This window comes from Phodopus roborovskii, unplaced genomic scaffold (assembly GCF_943737965.1).
Source record: "Phodopus roborovskii unplaced genomic scaffold, PHOROB, whole genome shotgun sequence".
NCBI classification, from domain to species: domain Eukaryota; kingdom Metazoa; phylum Chordata; class Mammalia; order Rodentia; family Cricetidae; genus Phodopus; species Phodopus roborovskii.
The window spans coordinates 20,182,184-20,201,632 of record NW_026126418.1 but is presented as its reverse complement, the minus strand read 5'-3'; the positions used below and the strand labels follow the sequence as shown (position 1 = coordinate 20,201,632).

The window sequence follows — 19,449 nt, the reverse complement described above, 5'->3', positions numbered from 1 at the left end:
AATCTGATTTTCATTTCACTATGTGCTGCAATGATGCACAGAAAATGTGGACACCTCATTGGTTTTTACTTTCTTTAAGTTGCTTCTATAAGCTCTATGCTGCAGGAACAGACTGATTGCCCATCACCAAGGCCTCTCTGAATGTTTCCTATCCAAGAGGGAGTTTCTAGTTGGGGGATAAGGGATCAATATTCACTCCCTTGAGAACTTGAAGTTCTAGAAGCTGAGGTGGAATTGGATAAACATTGTTCTAAAGTTATATGTTACTGATTAAATTGAAAGTTTTTTCTTAGTTTTTAATTATAAACAATTAGCTTCTTTTTATTGTTGTGTTACCTTATTATTTACAGTTATTTATTTCTTGTTACAAGTTATGTTGAATTTTTTTTTCAAACATGGATCTAAGGAATTGTGCTTAGGTTTAGATACAAAGATTTGCTACTGAACTCATAAAAACCTGGGTTTTATGAAACATAAGAAATATTACCCAAGTTTAAGGGCATTATAGATGCAACATTTTGGAGAGATAACATCACATTTTCCATCATTTATTTACTTAAACAAAATATTAACCTGTGATTGTTTCTTTCATTATTTGCTAGAAATTTATTTTCCAAAGACATCTTTACATAAAGAGTATGTTACACTTTATAGAAAATTTTTTAACTAGAAATTTTTGGGATAAGAAGCTGAATTGCTTTTGTTTATAGTGCTGTCATTAAATCCAAGATAATTGGTCTTCAAGGAATAAATTAACTCTACTGAGCTTGTAGCTTGTAGCTTGTAGCTTACTTAGCAACTCTAGAAAACAGAGTTATCAAATATTCTGGCTGGTTAGCCTACAAAAACAAAACAAAACAAAAAAATAGTACATACACCAGCTATCCCATGTTCTTTCAAATTAAAGGTAAGAAAATAAAAGTAAGAGTGGGATATCAACTGTCTAGATGCACTTTAACATGAAATCAAAGGCTTTCTGCTCTTAGAAATTCTGTACTTAAAAGATGTTGACTAGACCTTTGAATATGGAGGTAGGATGGAATTCATTTCTCATGCTATCTCATATTGAACTTTATTCAGTGCATGTGGTGCAGAAAGAATTTTTTTCTGGTTCTAAAATTGATCTTTATTCCACGGCATCTCTCAACTTCTTGCCAAGAAACATCTCTTAAGCCATAGAAGATGACTTATCAGAGTGAGCATATATATTTGGATGGAAACAAGTCTTCATACCCTGGGAGGAAGGTAGAACAAACACCTCAATTCTTTGTCTTGCAGAACAATATTTTTGAGGAACATTGTGCATTGTCCATCAATGACCTGGTAGAACTGAGTTCTAGTTTCACAATTTGTAACCAAGATAAGTAATTCACTCATTGCATTGTTCCTATCTATGCCTCACTCTTCTTGCAGTTATTTTCTGTAGTTTTGGATGAAAGCCTTTAAAAAACTGAATAAACTACACATTTTGAAAGATTGTCTACATCCACACATATCCACTCCCTGTACAACATGGTACCATTTTAGACAGCATCCAAAGGTTCAGTGATCTCTGTAACCACAAATCATTTACACCAATTGGCTACAAACCTTGTGGCCCATATGTCCACTCTCAGATATTAAATGTCATACAACTCTTTTGAGCTAAATGTTGAAATCTTAGTTCTCCATTGACCTGACCAGCAGGTCATTCTTCAGTGACAGGCTCCCAAAGAGAGAGGATCAAGAGATCAGAAGATAAGAAGATACAAAAGTTTGGGATCAGGAGGTATTGCATAAGCTATGTCTAATGACAAGTAAGTTTATTAAGAAGTACAGTATCTTATATATTATTTGTAGGGGAAAATAGGACTAAGTTAGTAGAAAGCTATCATACAATGGGAGGAAGCCAGCAGGAGGCTAACTAAACAATGTTATACAAAGGGAACACAAGGTATTTCATTATATTACAGACTGACCACACTGTGGCCTTTGGTCTAGTCTCTTCAGTGGAAAGAGTGACATTCCCAGGAACCAAAACCTTAATTCCTTTGAGGCACTGAAACTCAGACTGGACCTTGTCAAGTCTGCCTCTGGGCAAAGACACACAACTAGGCTCCTTTTGTCTTTTAAGCAGGCTTTCTGAGAAAGTCTTGAAATGGTCTGACATACAACCCCACCAGTATAACAGCATTAAGAAGTAACATCAAAACAACTCTGAGATACCATCTTGTATCAGCCATAATGGCTAAAATAAAAAACACCAATGACAGTTTATGCTGGAGAGGATGTGGAGAAAGGGGAACACTCTTTCATTGCTGGTGAGAGTGGAAACTTGTGCAGCCACTTTGGTAATCAGTATGGCTGTTTCTCAGGAAAATGGGAGTCTACCTCAATAACCAGTAATCCCACTCTTGGGTATATATCCAAAGGATGCACATTCATACAAGAACATATTTTCAACTATGTTCATAGCAGCGTTGTTTGTAATAGCCAGAATCTGGAAGCAACCTAGATGGCCTTCAACCAAAGAATGGATAGAGAAAATGTGGTACATTTATACAATGGAGTATTACTCAGCAGAAAAAAACCCCAAAAAACAAACAAACAAACAAACAAAAAAACAATGAAATCTTGTAATTTGCAGGCAAATGGATGGAACTGGAAGAAACCACCCTGAGTGAGGTAACCCAGTCACAGAAAGACAAGCAAAGGGTTACCAGCCTACAATCCACACCACTAGAGAAACTAGGAAACAAGGAGGACCCTAAAAGAGAAATACATGGTCCCCCAAAGAAAGGAAAAGGGGTAATAACTCCTGAGCAAATTGGAGACATAGAGGGGAGAGGGAAGGGAGGTAGGAACAAGAGAAGGGGAGAAGAGGAGGGGGGAAGAACAAGAGGGATCAGGAAGACTGAGTGAGGGGAAGAATAGAGGAGAGCAAGTACAGAGATACTTTAATAGAGGCAGTAGTGGAGAGGCTGCCTTTGATTCCCTTCCCATTTCATGAGATTGATGACTACCTTATTTGCCATCCTAGAGCCTTCATCTAGTAGCTGGTGGAAGCAGAAGCAGACACCCACAGCTAAACACAAACCAAACTCCTGGAATTCAGTTGTAGATAGGGAGGAGGGATGAGCAAAGGAGTCAAGGCTGTGCTGGAGAAACCTCCAGAAATAGCTGATCTGACTTAATGAGAGCACAGGAACCCCAGTTGTAAAGCTGGGAGACCAGCATTGGACTGAACCAAGCCCTCTGAATATGGGTGACAGTTAGGAGGCCTGGGCAGTCTATGAGACTTCTAACAGTGAAATGAGTATTTATCCCTAGTGCACAAATGAACTATTCCCTATGGAGTGATACTATTTTAGCCCAGATATATGGAGGAAGGCCTAGGTCCTCCCCCAAATGATGTGATGGACTTTGATAATCTCCCATGGAAGGCCTTACTATCCTTGGGGAGTGGGTGGGTTGGGGGAGTGTTGGTAGGGGGCATGGGAGGATGGAAGGGATAGGGAACGGGGGGTTGATATGTAAAATAATTGTTTCTAAATTAAAAAAGAAGTAACATCATTTTGATATGATCATGATTTGATCATATCATAAGTCACACAAATGAGATTTATATCCATCTCTCACAGAAGACATTGTGTCCCTTCTCCATTTTATGTTGTAGTTAGATACAATGGCACCAGAATCTTCACCAGTCCCAACTGTGTTGGTACCCTTAAACCAGACTTTTGGTCTCAAGGTATGTGAGACATGTATTTCTTTTGTTTGTGGGCTGGAGAGATAGCTCATCATTTAATAGCACTGGATCCTCTTCTAGAGGACCTAGGTTCAGTTCCCAGCACTGGCATGGAGACTCTCTTAGTGAGGGTTTCTACTGCAACAAAACACCATGACCCAAAAGCAAGCTGAGGAGAAAAGGGTTTATTTGGCTTACACTTCCATATTGCTGTTCATCATTAAGGAAGTCAGGACAGGAACTCAAACAGGACAGTACCTGTGGCAGGAGCTTATGCAGAGGACATGGAGGAGTGCTTTCTGGCTTCCTCCCTTTGGCTTGTTCTGACTGCTTTATTATAGAACCCAGGGCCACGAGCCCAGGGATGGACCCACACACAATGGGCTGGTTCCTCTCCCATCAATCACTAAATAGGAAAATATCTCAAGGCACCCCATAGAAGAAGGTGAAGAAGATTTGTAGGAGACAGAGGTGTTGAGAACACCAGGAGAACATGGCCCACAGAATCAATTAAGCAGGGCTCATAGAGGCTCACAGAGAATGAAACTGCAATCATGGAGCCTACATGAGCCTGTGCTAGGTTCTCTACATATATGCTATGGTTATTTTTTGGGACTCCTAACAGTCTTGTTATACCATGTTCAGTTAATATCCCTGGGAGACCTGCCTGTTTTTGAAATGGAAAGGAGTAGTGGACCTGAGGGGATTGTGCTGGGGGGGAATGGGGAGGAGTGAAGGGAAGGGAAAACTGCAGTTTTCTATGAGAGAATAGTGAGGGAGAGAGAGAGAGAGATTGAGAGAGAGAGAGAGAGAGAGAGAGAGAGAGAGAGAGAGAGAAAATACCTTATATCTGGATCTTATGGAGGCATCATCTCAATTTAGGCTTCCCCCTTTCTGATAACTCTAGTTTGTGTGACAAGTTGTTGTAAGACCAGTCAGCACAGAGGCCCATAATTGTAATTCCATTCCCTAGGAATTCAATGTCCTCTTCTGGCCTCTTGAGGCACAAGGCACACACATGGTACACAAATATGTGGAGGCAAAGTACTCATACACATAAAAATAACAATAAGTAAATTTTAAAAGAACATTCCTTTGTTTACAAAGAAAATTAACTAAATGTCTAGGATAATATTATACATGCAATAAGATTTTATTATAGCAAAAGGATAAACCAGCAAGAGATTAGCAAGTGGGGTGTTTAGTACAAAAACTGGGGGAAACCAATTGTAATAATTCCATCCTTCTCAGGGAAAGGTTCTTGTCTCTGGTATTCTCAATCTAGGAAGCTCACTTCAGTCTCTGTGTCCAGAATTGTACTGCAGCTTGAAAACAGATCCAGATCACCAAGACAGCCAGAAAACACTTTCATTCTCTAGTCTGAACTTAGAGTTTTCCAAATTCCCCTAATAAGTCACTCTATTGAGCTAAACATAGGATGCTGGTTTACTGATATCAGTTTACTGATAGCGTACTTTATCGATCACTGGGAAATAAGCTGTGATGTCAGTAGATTCTTTGTATAATCATTTAAAAACTTAAAAATACCTTTAATGAATACCTAGCAAATTCATGACAATCATTCTGTGCAAGGTGTAAATTAATGTGTTTCTTGTCTTAACATAGGCTCAAATTCAGTGTTTGTTTTTTTTTTTTCATGTAAACGTAGAGCAAGATGAATCACATCTGGTAAGGTATCATCAGAGTGACCACAGGGTTTGTGCAGAAAAATGTCATCCATAAATCTTTGGAGGTCAGGATTGTATTGGAGCTTGATAATGTGTGATCAATAGGGAAATCAATGGGATCCCAATGGATGCTAAAAGCATTTTTTGAGTGAGGAAGAGAACTCTCAGCAGAGAGGATTGAGTGCCAGGGTGGCACTTCATACAGCTGTGCTGTAATGGATATAGTGAAGTAATTGTAAAATTGTAACTGAAGCAATTTTCCTTGCCTACAACAAAGCAGTAGTTTTGTGTGTTCTAAAGCTGTTGCCTGAACAAAAGTGGTTTGTATGTCTATTGCAAATGAATGATCAAGGATACATTTTTAGTGCCATCTTTTTCTGGATTATCTCACTTGGGATAGAAATAGGAAGTGTTTGTGGTGTTACAGTTCAGTGTACAGATTAGTGAAGACTGAATGTAAAGGAGGCAGTAAAAGAAATAAGAAATAAAGTCCTATGGAATGTAGTAATAATGGGAGTCAAGGATGGAAAAGATAGTTTGAAATGCAACATAGTTTAAAAATGAATACAATTGTTTCATATTTAGATTTTTGAAATGATTTTAATAGAATTTACAAAAGACCTCCTCATAGGCAAGTTATGAAACCAAGTTAAAGTAGGAGAAAAAAATAAAATTCAATGTTAATATTTATTATATACAGATTAGTGTTTTCCTAGTCTTTAATTTTTTTTAATTGAAAGTAGATTCTTTTCTTAAGCAATACATCCTGACTACAGTTTTTGCTTCCTGCTAGATGTAGAATGACCTCCCATACTTCTGGATTGGTTGTATTAATTTGTAAAAAGTCTTAATTACCAAAAGCTATCTACAGATTCACTGAAATTGCTATCAAAATCCAATTACATCCTTTACAGAACTACAGAAAATAGAGATAAAGGCCAACTATAGTCAAAGTAATCCTAAGCAGAAAGGACACACCTAGTAATATTATCAACCTGACTTTACTGTAGAACTGTAGTGTCAAAAAACCTAGTACCAGCAAAACCCAGAAATATAGAGAAATAGAATAGAGAGCCCAGTAATAAATCCTGAAGCTATGGGCATTTAATTTTTGGCAATGGTTTCAAAACATTTTGGAAAAGAGGGTCTATTCAACAAATTGTGTGGCTAAAATTGGATACCCATCTGTATAAAGGCCAAATTATATCCATATTTTTCACCCCCTACAGTATCATGTCAAAGTGGATCAAAGAACTTTGTCTGAAATCTAAAATAGAGAAAACGGAAAATGCTTCAATATTTAGGCATTCCCAAGAGCTCTCTGAACAAAAATCTATTTAGACAGAAAGTAGCCAGAACTAACAACTGAGGCTACATGAAAGTAAAAAGCTTCTGCACAGTAAAAGAGACTGTTAGTAGAGTGAACAGACAGCAATGGAAGGAAGTCTTCTTCAGGTGTACTGCAATACAGAGAATCTATAAAGAACTTAAAAAGTAACTATTAAGACTACCAAACTTTAAGCAACACATGTGTTAATAAAGCTTGCAGACAGTTCTTAGAAGAAATGAATGTGGCCAATAAGCACTTTAAAAAAGTGTTGATGTGCCTAGCTATCAGAGACAAATTAAAACTACTAAGATATTTCATCTCATTCTAGACAAGAATGGGTATCTTCAAGAAAAGAAAGGCAACACATAATGCAGAGGAATGAGGAATGAGAATCCTTATTCATTGCTTGTGCATGTGGGTTGTGACCTAGCAAAAACATTTTGGAAATTAGTATGGAATATTCAGAAAACCAAAACCAAACAAAATGCATGATGTGGAGCCCAGTCTCAATAGACACATCAACAAAATACTTCTATACTGAAGGCTCAGAGAACATTGTAGAGGAAGAGGCAGAAAGATTATAAATGCCAAAAGATCAGGGAGTTTGCTGTGAGAGAAGTCACACCTATGAAGTTTGCCCAAACAGGATATGAAAAAAGGGTAACAGCAACAGCCATGCTAAAGAGGATAGGGAAAAGCCCATGAGACCTCAAACCTACACAAAGAACTACAGGTAAATGAGGAAAGTTGGGAGTGGGAGAGGAAGTCTTCCATAGGGAAAAGCACACCAAACTGTTGTCCAGTGCCAAATGGTCAGCCAGAAAATATACATATAAGAAACAACATATTCGGAAATATATGTATATACACATACACATTCAATAACAAAAAAAGAGGTCATGAATTTGAAGAGAATAAGGATTAGAAAGGAGGAAATGGAGGGAAGAAATACTGTAGTTATACTACCTCAAAACTAAAAAAGAAATAGAACTACTCTATGATATACAACACTCCTGAACAAACATCTAGAGGACTATCACAGTCACATGTACACATCCATATTTATTGTTGTCATATTAATAATAGCAAAAAATTGAACCAAGCTAGGTGCTTATCAACGGAAAATATATAATGAAATTATGGATGTATGAAATATGAATTATGCAATAGTTGTTTTGAATATATTTCATAATAATGAATGCATGCGGTTTTTAGACAAAACTGCAGATAAATGGAAAAACTGGGAGGAAAAGATACAAATACTATGAAAAAGAAACCTACTTCCCAATACCTCAGATAACTTTTGAAGGGAGATCCTTTCATAAATACTAGCAAATCTTTTAAACACACACACACACACACACACACACACACACACACACACACATACACACACACACACACACACACAGAAAGAGAGGAGGGAGAGGGAAAGAGAGGAGGGAGACTTACATTACATAGTGTGATTGGCTGCTATAGCAAAAGGCTATTTTAGAATAAGAAAATACATAATATATCACAATTAATCTAGAGAAAAATACAGGATTGTGTGAGCTTGTGAAAAAAGACATTCGGCAGAAATTCATACTTGGTCATGACTTTATGAAAAGGGATACCAACCCAGAAACAAAACCTTGGACACAAAATCCGTTCTGACTGCAAGGTATGCTGGGGCAGTGGTGGCTCAGAGCTTGTGGTGTGGCTAACCAATGACTAATTTAACTTGAGACCCATGCAATGAAAAGGAACCCATGCCTGACATGCCTGACACTGCTTGGATGGCTAGAATGAGAAGCTGGATGGTCCAGAGACCTAGGGTAAAACCAAAGACTACTAACGTAAAGAAAAAAGTCAATGAAATGATTTTTAATCATATTCTGCTATTCTCATAGCTGTGTGCCTAGCCAATAGTCACAGGAAAGGCTTCTTTTAGAAGTTAATGAAAGAAGATATAGAGACTCACAGCTAAACATTAAGCAGAGCTCAGTGAACCTCACAGAAAGATTGTAGGAGCCAGAAGGGTTAAGGACATCAGGAGAACATAGCCTATAGGACCAACTAAGCAGGGCTCATAGGGGCTCACAGAGACTGAAGTAGCAATTCAGAACCTACATGAGTCTGCATTAGTTCCAATGCATACATACTGTGGTTGTTTAGCTTGGGGTTTCTGTGGGACTCCTAACAGTGGGTGTGGGGGCTGTCCCTGACTCTTTTGTCTTAGGACAGTTTTTCCTCCTACTTGGTTGCCTCATTCAGCCTTGATATGAGGGTTTTGCCTAATCTTATTGCTCCTTGCTATGCCATATTCAATTGATATCCCTGAAAGCCATGCTCTTTTCTGAAGGGAAAAGGAGGAACAGTGGATCTAGGGGAGACAACAAGTGTTGAGGGAAGGTTGGGAGGGGGAAAGGGAGGGGAGACCAGTTGGTATAGGTTGTATAAGAGAATAATGAAGAAAAAGAAAGAAAAAAAAGAGAAGGTTCAAACTCTATGAATAGAAAGAACTTTCTCAGTTTGATTAGACCATCTACAAATATGAATGCTTGCCTCCTTAGATAAACAGACCATCACCACTATTATTCCTTATGCTCATAGAAACTAGTTAGTGGAATGAAGACAGAAGAGGAATTAAAAATCATACATGTTAGAAAAGAAGAAATACACCTGTCTGCATTTGCAGGGGGCATAAATAAAACAGAAGATACCAAGGAATCTATAGTCATCTTGTAGAGCTCACTAGTCACTTCAGCAAAGCTGCAGAATGCAAGATGACCACAGAAATAGACTCTGCATATTAACAGTGGAAGATGGGAACTGAAAGTGAAGTGTCATTTATAGTCACTAATTTGGAACACAAGTATAAACCTATTCATATCTGCATTAGGATTAGTATAATAAAACCGAGGAAGCACTAACAAATGAAACCAAAGATCTACATAAGTAGACAAACTATATGAGCTGAAAAATCTCAGCATATTGTGATGCTAATCAGTTTGAAATTGACACACAATAGGGCATAAATCCTAATTTGTAAGACTTTTCTCAGTAACCTGTTGTTGTCAGGATTTATCCTGACATTGTAAAATTAAACAGTGTGATTTTTGTGGATGGGCAGACACAGATGGAGAGCAGAGGAAGCCTAGAAAACAATATTCACAGGTCTAGCAGGTTGAATTTTATAAAAGCACAAAAGTCATTCAGGCGGCTGCTGGGTAAAAAATGAACGCAATATAAATTTTATATCTTAAGTCAAAATTAACTCAAAATAGTTCATATATTTAAAGCTAACATAAAAAGCCATGAATTTTTAGTAAAACAATAAGACAAAATTTAAAATCATACAGCCTAGTGGAGAGCTCTTAGACATTATATAGAAAGATTTCATCATGTTGTATAAGATGTAACAGGTAAAAATAAGGAAATCAAGCCTCACAAAATTTTTAAACTAAGTTTTGCTAAATAAAAATCGTTAAGAGTATGAAAAGGCATAGTACAAGAAAGAAAATATGTTCAAACACAAATCTGAAAAGAAAACCATACCTAAAGCACTTAAGGAATTCTCAAAAATATTAAAGTCATATCATATTCACTGGTTTGTAAAATGACTGGGGGATTCATTTTCATGTTCTTTCATACAGCTTTCAAGACAATACTTAGATTCCAACCCCTAAGCATTCTTTTGCATCACCAGCAATGGAGAGCCCCTTCCTGGTCTTGTGAGCCAGGCAGGACTCTGTTGCAGGCCCTTTGCTTTGTCACTTCCTTCACACACAACATAGATGTGTAATTTTTGGTGAGCAAAGGATTGCTTTGCTTTATTTACACCATCTTGGCTCTGATTCACTGCCTGCTGCTGTAGCAGGCTGATTGCCTACCAGGCTCTCTTGAATGTTCTTTCCTCTTTGGGGAGTTAATTGCTTGAGCCCAAGGAATCAGTATTGACTCTCTTGAGAATTTGACATTTTAAGGGGCTAAGATGTCATTGGATAGATAACATTCTCTAGTGATTTTTGGTTTTGAAGTGAAATTAAACTTTCTAGAGATGATAATAGTTTTGATGTTATTTTTAGAAAAGATAATTTTTTTTCATGTTATTTGTTCCTTTCTTTTTGAAGCAAAGTTGAAGATCTTTCATCTTAAACATTATATGTCAACCATGGCCTCCCTTCCATCATTCCTCCTAGTATCTCCCTGAGTCCCCATGTCCCCATATCCACTCTTCCTCCATTTCCCTTTAAAAAAAAAAAGAGGTAGGGTTCCCAGGGATATCAGCTGAATATTGCTTAACTAGTTACAATAAGACTAGGTACAAACACTCTTACCATACCTGGATGAGGCAAACCAGTAGGAGAAAAAAGGTCCCAAGAACAGGCAAAAGAGTCAGAGGCACCACCCACACCACACCAAGCCAATGACCATAAAGTGTATGTAGAACCTAGCTTTTGTTGCTTCAGTCTCTGTCAGCCCCTATGAGCCCTGCTTAGTTGATTCTTGGACCATGTTGTTGTGATATATTTTATTGCTCTGGATCCTAATACCTTTCATCCCTTTGTGCAAAGTGTCTCTGGTTCTGCCTAGTGCTTGACTATGTTCTCTGCATTTACTGGATGAAGCCTCCCTGATGACAATTGGGCTGGTCACTGATCTATGAGAATGGCAGAATGTCATTAGGAATTATTTCATTGACTTTTTTTCTTTTTTGCCCAGCCACTAAACCTTTGACCTATAATCTGTCCTGCCTGCAAGATGTACTGGGGCAATGGCAGTGGAGAACTTGTGCAGGTGGCCAACCAACAAATGGTCCAATTTGAGGCTCACACCCTAAGAGGGTATCCATACTTGACACTATCTAGATGGCCAGGAAGCAGAGGTAGCCTAGCACAAATTTGAAGTTTATTAAAGAAAATCCTTTAACATAGATTTGAATATGGACACTAATGGAAAGAGTGAGAACAAGAAATTATTCTTTATCATAATGGCTTTTTTCTTCATTATGATCACATTTGTACATCTTTGTCTGTGCCAAAGAGACTATGTTCAGTTGTATATAAAATCCCTGTCAATACAGTTGGTAAAATAAAAGTTAGCATTCTATAGAACACAAAATCTGAATGCACCCTAAATTTAAAGGTATATGATATTCAGTTTGACAAACAGATACAATATTACATTAATAAATTTTGTATTATCACATTGGTCATTGTCCATTTCAAATTTTATATTTGAATTTTTCTTGCTTTTTCTTAAAAATTCAAGTATAAAAAGCATTCCTATGCAGAGTAATTTATTCTACTTGTATGTACTTTATTAAATCAGAATATTTTATGTAGCTTTCTATGGAATGAGACTGAGAGTTTCATTTATCTTGAACTTTGCTATGACTAAACCTTTAACTTAATGGCTACAGACAAAGCTTGCCTTGGTGAGTTTGTGGCTCTTTGAATGAAGAGAAAAAAAAAGGCGGTGACATTCAGCAGTCCTCATTGATGGCTACAATTCCAATTAGGAATTCAATTGCTCATAAATGATCAACCGTTGACTTGAATGCAGGGATTTATTTTTCTTCAAGAACAAATGTTGAGAGTCAATATTAGTACATTTGTGATTTATACAGTGTTTCTTTTTTAATTAATTTATTTATTTTTTATTTTACATGTCCATCCCAGTTCCCTCTCCCTCCCTCCCTGCCTCCCTGTCTCTTACCCTCTCTGCCCCCTCAATGCTCCCTGACCACCCTCCCCTCCCATCCCCCCACCCCAATTCCACATGTAGGGTAATGCCATCCAGGTGGGGTCATGTAGATCTGTCAAGTCATTTGAAGCAGGGACTAGGACTTCTCTCCTGTCTCTAGGTTAAGGTCCTTTTGTGCATCAGGGATACATCCTGGTTCAGTGTTTCTTATATGCTGGTTGTCTCAGTCCAATGTGTCTGCCACAGCTCTGAACATCACCTTGCATACCATAGCTTGATAATAACTCAATTAAAAAAGAATAGTGTGACAGTCACATATGTAACCTGGCCCAAGAAAAACATTAATTTCTATCTCATTCATCAGTTTTGCACTTCATGCCATTGGTTAGGTGTATCTTGTTTCACAGCTGATCAGCACTGGATTTTTTGAATATTTGTAGTTGTTAGTTTTGTTTATATCTCTATGTGTTTGTATCTTATGGCACCTCCCTTCTAGCATTATGAGTTTTTGTCTCTTAAGCTATGGAAGAGGAATGATCACAATTATATGTGTGGAGATATTAACATCTACAAACTACCATCCAATGGTAGAGGAGAGTTGATTGAATAACTTGTCCAAGTGAGACTCAATGTATACTTCATAGTTACCAGAATTTCTTATAGAAGTCATCATAACCCAAGTGAGAATGTTCTTTTATATATTTTTGTTTACTCTATTGGCTAGCTAGGAAAATTACTTTAAAATGTTTGGTAAAATTACACATTTTGAAGAAGCAATTTCCACAGAAGCCACTTTTCTTCCTACATCACCCCAAAGGCAGTGGTTTCAAAGGACAAAATTTAAAAACCATTTTATTATTTGTGAATTTCATATCATGCACCACAATCCCACTCACCTCCTTGTCCCTCCATATCTTCCTTCTGTCCTAGCAACTCCCCCCCTACAAATAAAATCTCTCTGTGGAAGCTGTAGTGTGTCATGGTGTGTTCCTCAGTCTGCCCTTTTGTCTAAGCAGCTTTATTTGCAAATTTTCATTAAAAGGATTCACAAGGATTAATTCCTCCAATTTCTGCTATACTCTCAGTTGGATCCTCATAAGGACACCTCTTGGCTATTTTGTTACTGTCCTGCATTGGTTCTGCAGGACCAGTCTCTTCACATGCTCCAGAAGTCAGATGTTGGGTACACCAACTCAAAGCCCTGGATCTAGGTCTGGTTAGTAGCTGAGTTGGTCAGCCCACCAGCTCTCCTATGCCCATGCCACTTGTACCAGCTCTCCCTGATTGCCCAGGTGAGAAACAGAGCTAGCTCTACTGCTCTAGGGTGCAGGACAAGCCCTCTGGATCTCAAGCCATCAGAACCAGCTATCCTGCACTCACAACACCAGGGCCAGCTCTTACATGGATTCCAAGTTCATTTAGAATTACTCTTATATAATAGGTCACTGAATTATATAATAGTTCAGAGAATTTCAGTGTGATGGACCAAACTTTTGTCTCATCACTCACCTCCATACACATGTTGACATGGAATATTGACATGGAACATGCCAGAATTAGAAAATGGAATGTTTAGGTGTACGTGAGGTCATAAGGTTGGGACTCTAATGAATGAGAATTGTGTCTCTAAGTTTCTCAAGAAAGCTCTATAACCCTCTCTTCTCTCCATCTGCTGTCGAAGTTAACATTGGAAATTGTCAGTGTGCAAGTCAGAAGTGAACTCTCACCAGAGCCCAATCAGGTTGTTGCCCTAATTCTAGGCATTTACTCTCCAGATCTGCGAGGAATAAATTTCTGTTGCTTAGAAACTAGGCTATAGTAACTTGTTATAGCAGCCCAGACTCTCCAAGACTGAAATTTTTACACAGAGTGAAGGGCATCTGTTTCAAGTGCTTAAAAATAGGAAAGTTGTTTTGGAGGTAGATAGTGAGTAGAGGCTGGAGGAATTTTGCAGTGATGCAGAAAAAGTAAAATGATTAACACCAGGACTGATGAGAGTGAGAGATGGAGAAACTTTTATTTATTCTTGGAGCTTAATTAAGAAGTCATGTATAATATACTTGTAAAAACATGATAGGTACGGTGCCCATGAGGTAGTCTTTCAATGTGAGCTTGAAAGCCAAAATTTTATCCACTTAAGTATTTAGAGGGTGGTATATGGCTCCAAAGGAGATTAGAGATTACTCATTATTCTCCAACCTTAGAATATCAGAACTCACCTCCAAGTTTCTTAGGTCCATTACTCCTTCCTTCCTTTCTTCCTTCCCTCCCTCCCTCCCTCCCTCCCTCCCTCCCTCCCTCCCTTCCTCCCTCCCTTCCTTTATTTCTTTTGGTAGTAGGAATGTCTTTCTTACCATTGGTTATGTGTGTTTCTGTTTGTGTAAATAAACATGTAAAACATGTATTTCTGTTTCTGTGTAAACAAATATGACTTTTGTGAGGTTGTTAACAGGAATACGGGTGAGAGATTACATACAAAAGCAGAGACTGCTCAAAGACAGCTGCATCACCCAAAAGCTCACCAACAACCTGGGTGACAACTCAAGAAAGCTACATCACTGTAGCTCTCTGCACAACGTACATGCAGCTTGCTAGATCAAGAAGTTTCTTCTGGGTAGCTTCATGGTCTAAGAGCCTCCTCCAGACAGTTCTTCCTCCTCTCTTCTCCCCAGCAATTGTTATTTTTGAGAGCACACACTGACTGATTTCTCAGACTCAGGTTGGATTGGAAAGGAATTTTTTTTAGAATAAACAATGTCATGAAACTCACCTATATGTAGATTATATTTAGATAAGTTTTAGACATTAGGCTTCTGATACTGATATGCAGCAAACACATTGGCCTTGTTATGCTGAAAAGAAGACTTTTTACATGTAAGGTGAACATGAATTTTGAGGCGTAATGGGTACAATGCTGTGGACTTTTACATGTGACTCTCCAAATTTAACTTTTCCATCTTATCACCATTTCTGAAGTCCCCTGAATGGATGTAGAGAGCTCACCAGCTTTCCTTTTGACCAAATGAGGACACAATGAGATATGAATAACCATGACCAGGAAGAATTCCCTTACCAGAATCACCTCTGCCACTTGATTTTTAGATTCTAGCTTTTGGAAGCATGAAAAAGAAAATACCGTTGTTCTTAATCCACCCAGTCAATATTTTGTTATAGATCGCAAAGTAAAACCTTCCTTGTAGCTGGGTGGTGGTGGCACTTGCCTTTAATCGCAGAGGCAGAGGCAGAGAGGCAGAGGCAGAGAGGCAGAGAGGCAGAATCTCTGAGTTTGAAGCCAGCTTGGCCTACAGAGCAAAATTCCAGGAGAGGCTCCAAAGCTACACAGAGAAACCCTGTCTAGAAAAATCAAAACCAAAACTACATAAAACAAAACAAAACTTTCTTGTGCTTCATGATGCATTGCTCTGTTGAAACCAAATAGGAATATATGCACAATATTGTCAGTCTGGGGAATTCAACTGTGTCTTTGGCATCCAGAATTTTTATTGGGGCTCGACAGCATGCAAATAACAAGAATAATCTTTATACCCAATCGGTACAGTTAATACCTCCATTCTCCATTTCCTCTGGAGTTTTAAATTGCTATAGAATATCTCAAACTTCTGTAAGAAACCAGTATTCAAAGTGCAAGTCCTCTAAGCAAACAACTCACTCTTGTGAGGCAGGATGCTGCATCAATTTAGAGATCACCTCTTAGTAGCTAATGGTACATGCCAGACATTTTAAATGGTAAGCTTAATTCTTCACAGCATCTCCTCAAGACACATAACCTTGACCAGATATGCATTTGGTATGAAAACTGAGACACACAACAGCTGCTTGAGGTGCTATCTTTTCTTGGCACATTACTTTCCCCTTAAAGTCAAGGATGTTCCTCATGGAGGAAGAGTGAACATAGAAAGCACAGACACTGGCTGTATTTTGCTATAGCATTGACCACACACATAGAATAATAAACACATTATCTTTCTGTCTGTATAGCTATTCTTTTCTCCATCATTCCTATTCTGGGATATTTGGTCCATGACACCATATTTATTCTCCCAGGGTTTAGACTTAAATTTTTGTTTGCTTATTTTTTGAGAAAGCATATCAAAACACCTCCCCTGTAGTTCTGGCTATCATGGAACTCACTCTGTGGACAAGTCTAACCCCAAACTCATAAAGATCTTCCTTCCTCTGCCTCTTGAGCACTAGGATTAGAAGTATTCACCACCACTTCCTGAATAGATTTCTAATTTTTGTGAAGTTAGTTATAATAGCCGATGGCTCCCTTCAATCCTCTTCCGTGTGTGTGTGTGTGTGTGTGTGTGTGTGTGTATGCATGAATTCACAAGGGCATGAAAAAGATAATGTTGTTTGGTGTTCTTCCTTATTTCTGAGACAGGGTCTCATTGATCTGCACATGGCTGAAGATTTAGGCTGGCTGGCATAAAGTTTGAGAGATCCACTCTCTTGCCCTTCCTAGTACTGAGATTACAAAAGCATTACACTGTACTCATTTATTTCGTGTCATTTTTGGATTAAAACTCAGGCTCTTTTGCTCACAACATGTGTACTATATTGAATGGTCACTCGGGACCTTGAGGATTTGAGAATCTACAATAATACTCAGGAACTGTTGTTGGACCTCATAAATCATGAGCTGCCATCATGAGTTTGTTGTAGGAGAAGTGTAGATACTACATATTCTCTTTCAATGGCCATATTCAAGCCATTTGTGTACAAACTTTGTTTATTAATAAAAAAGAAGCAATATAAGAGGATCAAAAAGAAGGCTAAATACATTGGAGCACCGGTTATCCTTCCAGAGGACCTGAGTTTTATACTCAGTGCTGATATGACAGTTCACAACCATCTACAACTTCATCCAATCCTAGGACATCTGTAACTCTCTTCTGGTTTCAGACATGCAAAGTGCACAGACAAACATTTAGGTAAAAATACTCATACATATAAAAATTAAAAAATTATATTAATGAACAACTAGTAAATCCTTAAGTTTAATAAACATGAGGGTTATAATCCCCTTACCAGCAGGAAGTAGTTTGAAAAGAACGACGCCCAAATTCCCAAATATTGTGTATAAATGTTTGTTTTCATTTAATTGGACTGTTATATAAATTAAATAAAATTAAAAAAAATAATGAGTATTTTGTTTTATCAAGTGGCTAGTTTTTTTTATATTCATCTATGGTAGTTGTATCACAAAGCCTGATCAAAGTGTCCCCTGAAAAACAATTTACTTGAAGTGGCAATCTACTGTTTTACAGTGGGTCTGTCCTATACTACTTCAGGTCATTGATGTGAGGAATAATATGGTAATACAGCTTTACCAATAACAGCTGTTTTTTTGACTTCTATTGGAATTCCTCTAAAGTTTCTATAGCTATTTATCTAAAGAAAAGATTCATATGCTTTTCAAAAATGGATATTTACTAGTAGTTTTTAGAACAACTCATTTAAAATTATCTCTATTGGAGGCAGAAGTAGAGTATACTCCCAGTAGTTCCCTTTCCCAGAGTTGGAGATAATTATACTGAGTATGACTGATACCATAAATAAGTACTTTTGAGAATTAGGGAAGGTAGCAAATATGTAAATATTGAGGAAGGATGATAGCTTGGGTAAAAAGATGTTTTGTAAATAGGAAAATTTATTTAACATCCAAGTTATTTGCAATAATTTGAACAGAATTAGCATGGGATCCCACTGTAGATAGTTTAGATGATGGGAATATAATGACTTAATTTTGAAAATGACAATGTACAAGTAGAGATTTTCTATGTACTTAATAATATATTTGAAATTGCACTTTTTCAGGTATACATTTTCTTGTTAGTAGTTGAATAATCTCCATGAATTTCCTAATCAGAAGCTGAGATGTTTTCAAATGTTATTCTAAGGATCAAAGTGTCTCTAGATATGATTTAGAAGTTCACTGTTTTCAGTTTCAGAATTATTAAATGAGTTACAGTGATGGTTTGTGGATATTCCAGATTAATTTAAACTACAGTGACATACTTCTACTGTGTAATATATACTGAATTTTAATAATTTAAATCCTATTTAAAGAACTTTTTCCCTGTGGCTTTTATGGCATCTTTGACTTCCTTGTTTCTCAAGCTATAGATCAGAGGGTTCAACATGGGAATCACAATGCCATAAAACACAGAGGCTACTTTCATATTCTCCTCAGAATTGTCAGAATGAGGCTGTAAGTACATGTAAGCGAGAGTTCCATAGAAAATGGTGACAGCTGTCAGGTGGGAGGCACATGTGGAGAAGGTTTTCTTCCTCCCTGCAGTGGAGGACATCTTTATGATGGCAGCCATGATGTATATGTAGGAGAAGATGACGACCAACACAGTAAATGTCAGGTTAAATCCAACAAAAATTAAAATTAGCATGAAGTTAGTGTCATTGTTGTAGCATGAAAGAGTGACAATTGGGGGAATGTCACAGAAAAAGTGATTGATTTTTGACTTACAGAAGGACAGTGAAAATGTAAATCCTGTGTGTACTGAGGAATTTATTGATCCCATGAGATAAGAACCAGCAACCAACTGAATACAGATTTCTCGAGACATGATTATGGGGTAGCGAAGGGGCTTACAGATTGCCACATAACGGTCCACTGCCATAACAGCAAGGAGGTAGCAGTCACTGGTTGCAAATATTGCATAAGTAAACAATTGCACTAAACATCCCTTAAAAGTTATTGATTTATCGTCTACTATGAAGTTCTGCAGCATTTTGGGAGTGATGGCAGATGTGTAACAGATATCAACAAAAGCCAGATGTTGCAAGAAGAAGTACATGGGGGTCTGAAGTCTGGAATTAGTGTTGATGAGGAGAATCATCCCAGTGTTACCCACCATGGACGTCACATAAATGATGAGAAACACAATGAAGAGGACACACTCAGTATCATGTTGGACTCCAAATCCAAGAAGATAGAAGTCAGCGACTTCGGTGTCATTTCCTTGTGTCAT

At 37.7% G+C, this 19,449-nt stretch overlaps 1 protein-coding gene across 1 annotated transcript; it reads right to left on the bottom strand.

Moving 5' to 3' along the window:
• Positions 1-18,519: 18,519 nt before the first annotated feature.
• On the bottom strand, positions 18,520-19,449 carry LOC127222313 (putative olfactory receptor 5AK3). Its single transcript, XM_051184322.1, has one exon. The coding sequence runs from the start codon at positions 19,447-19,449 to the stop codon at positions 18,520-18,522; it is 930 nt and encodes a 309-aa protein (XP_051040279.1).

Coding starts and splice junctions, on each gene's coding strand:
- LOC127222313 (XM_051184322.1), bottom strand. CDS start 19,449: ATGACACAAGGAAATGACACCGAAGTCGCTGACTTCTATCTTCTTGGA.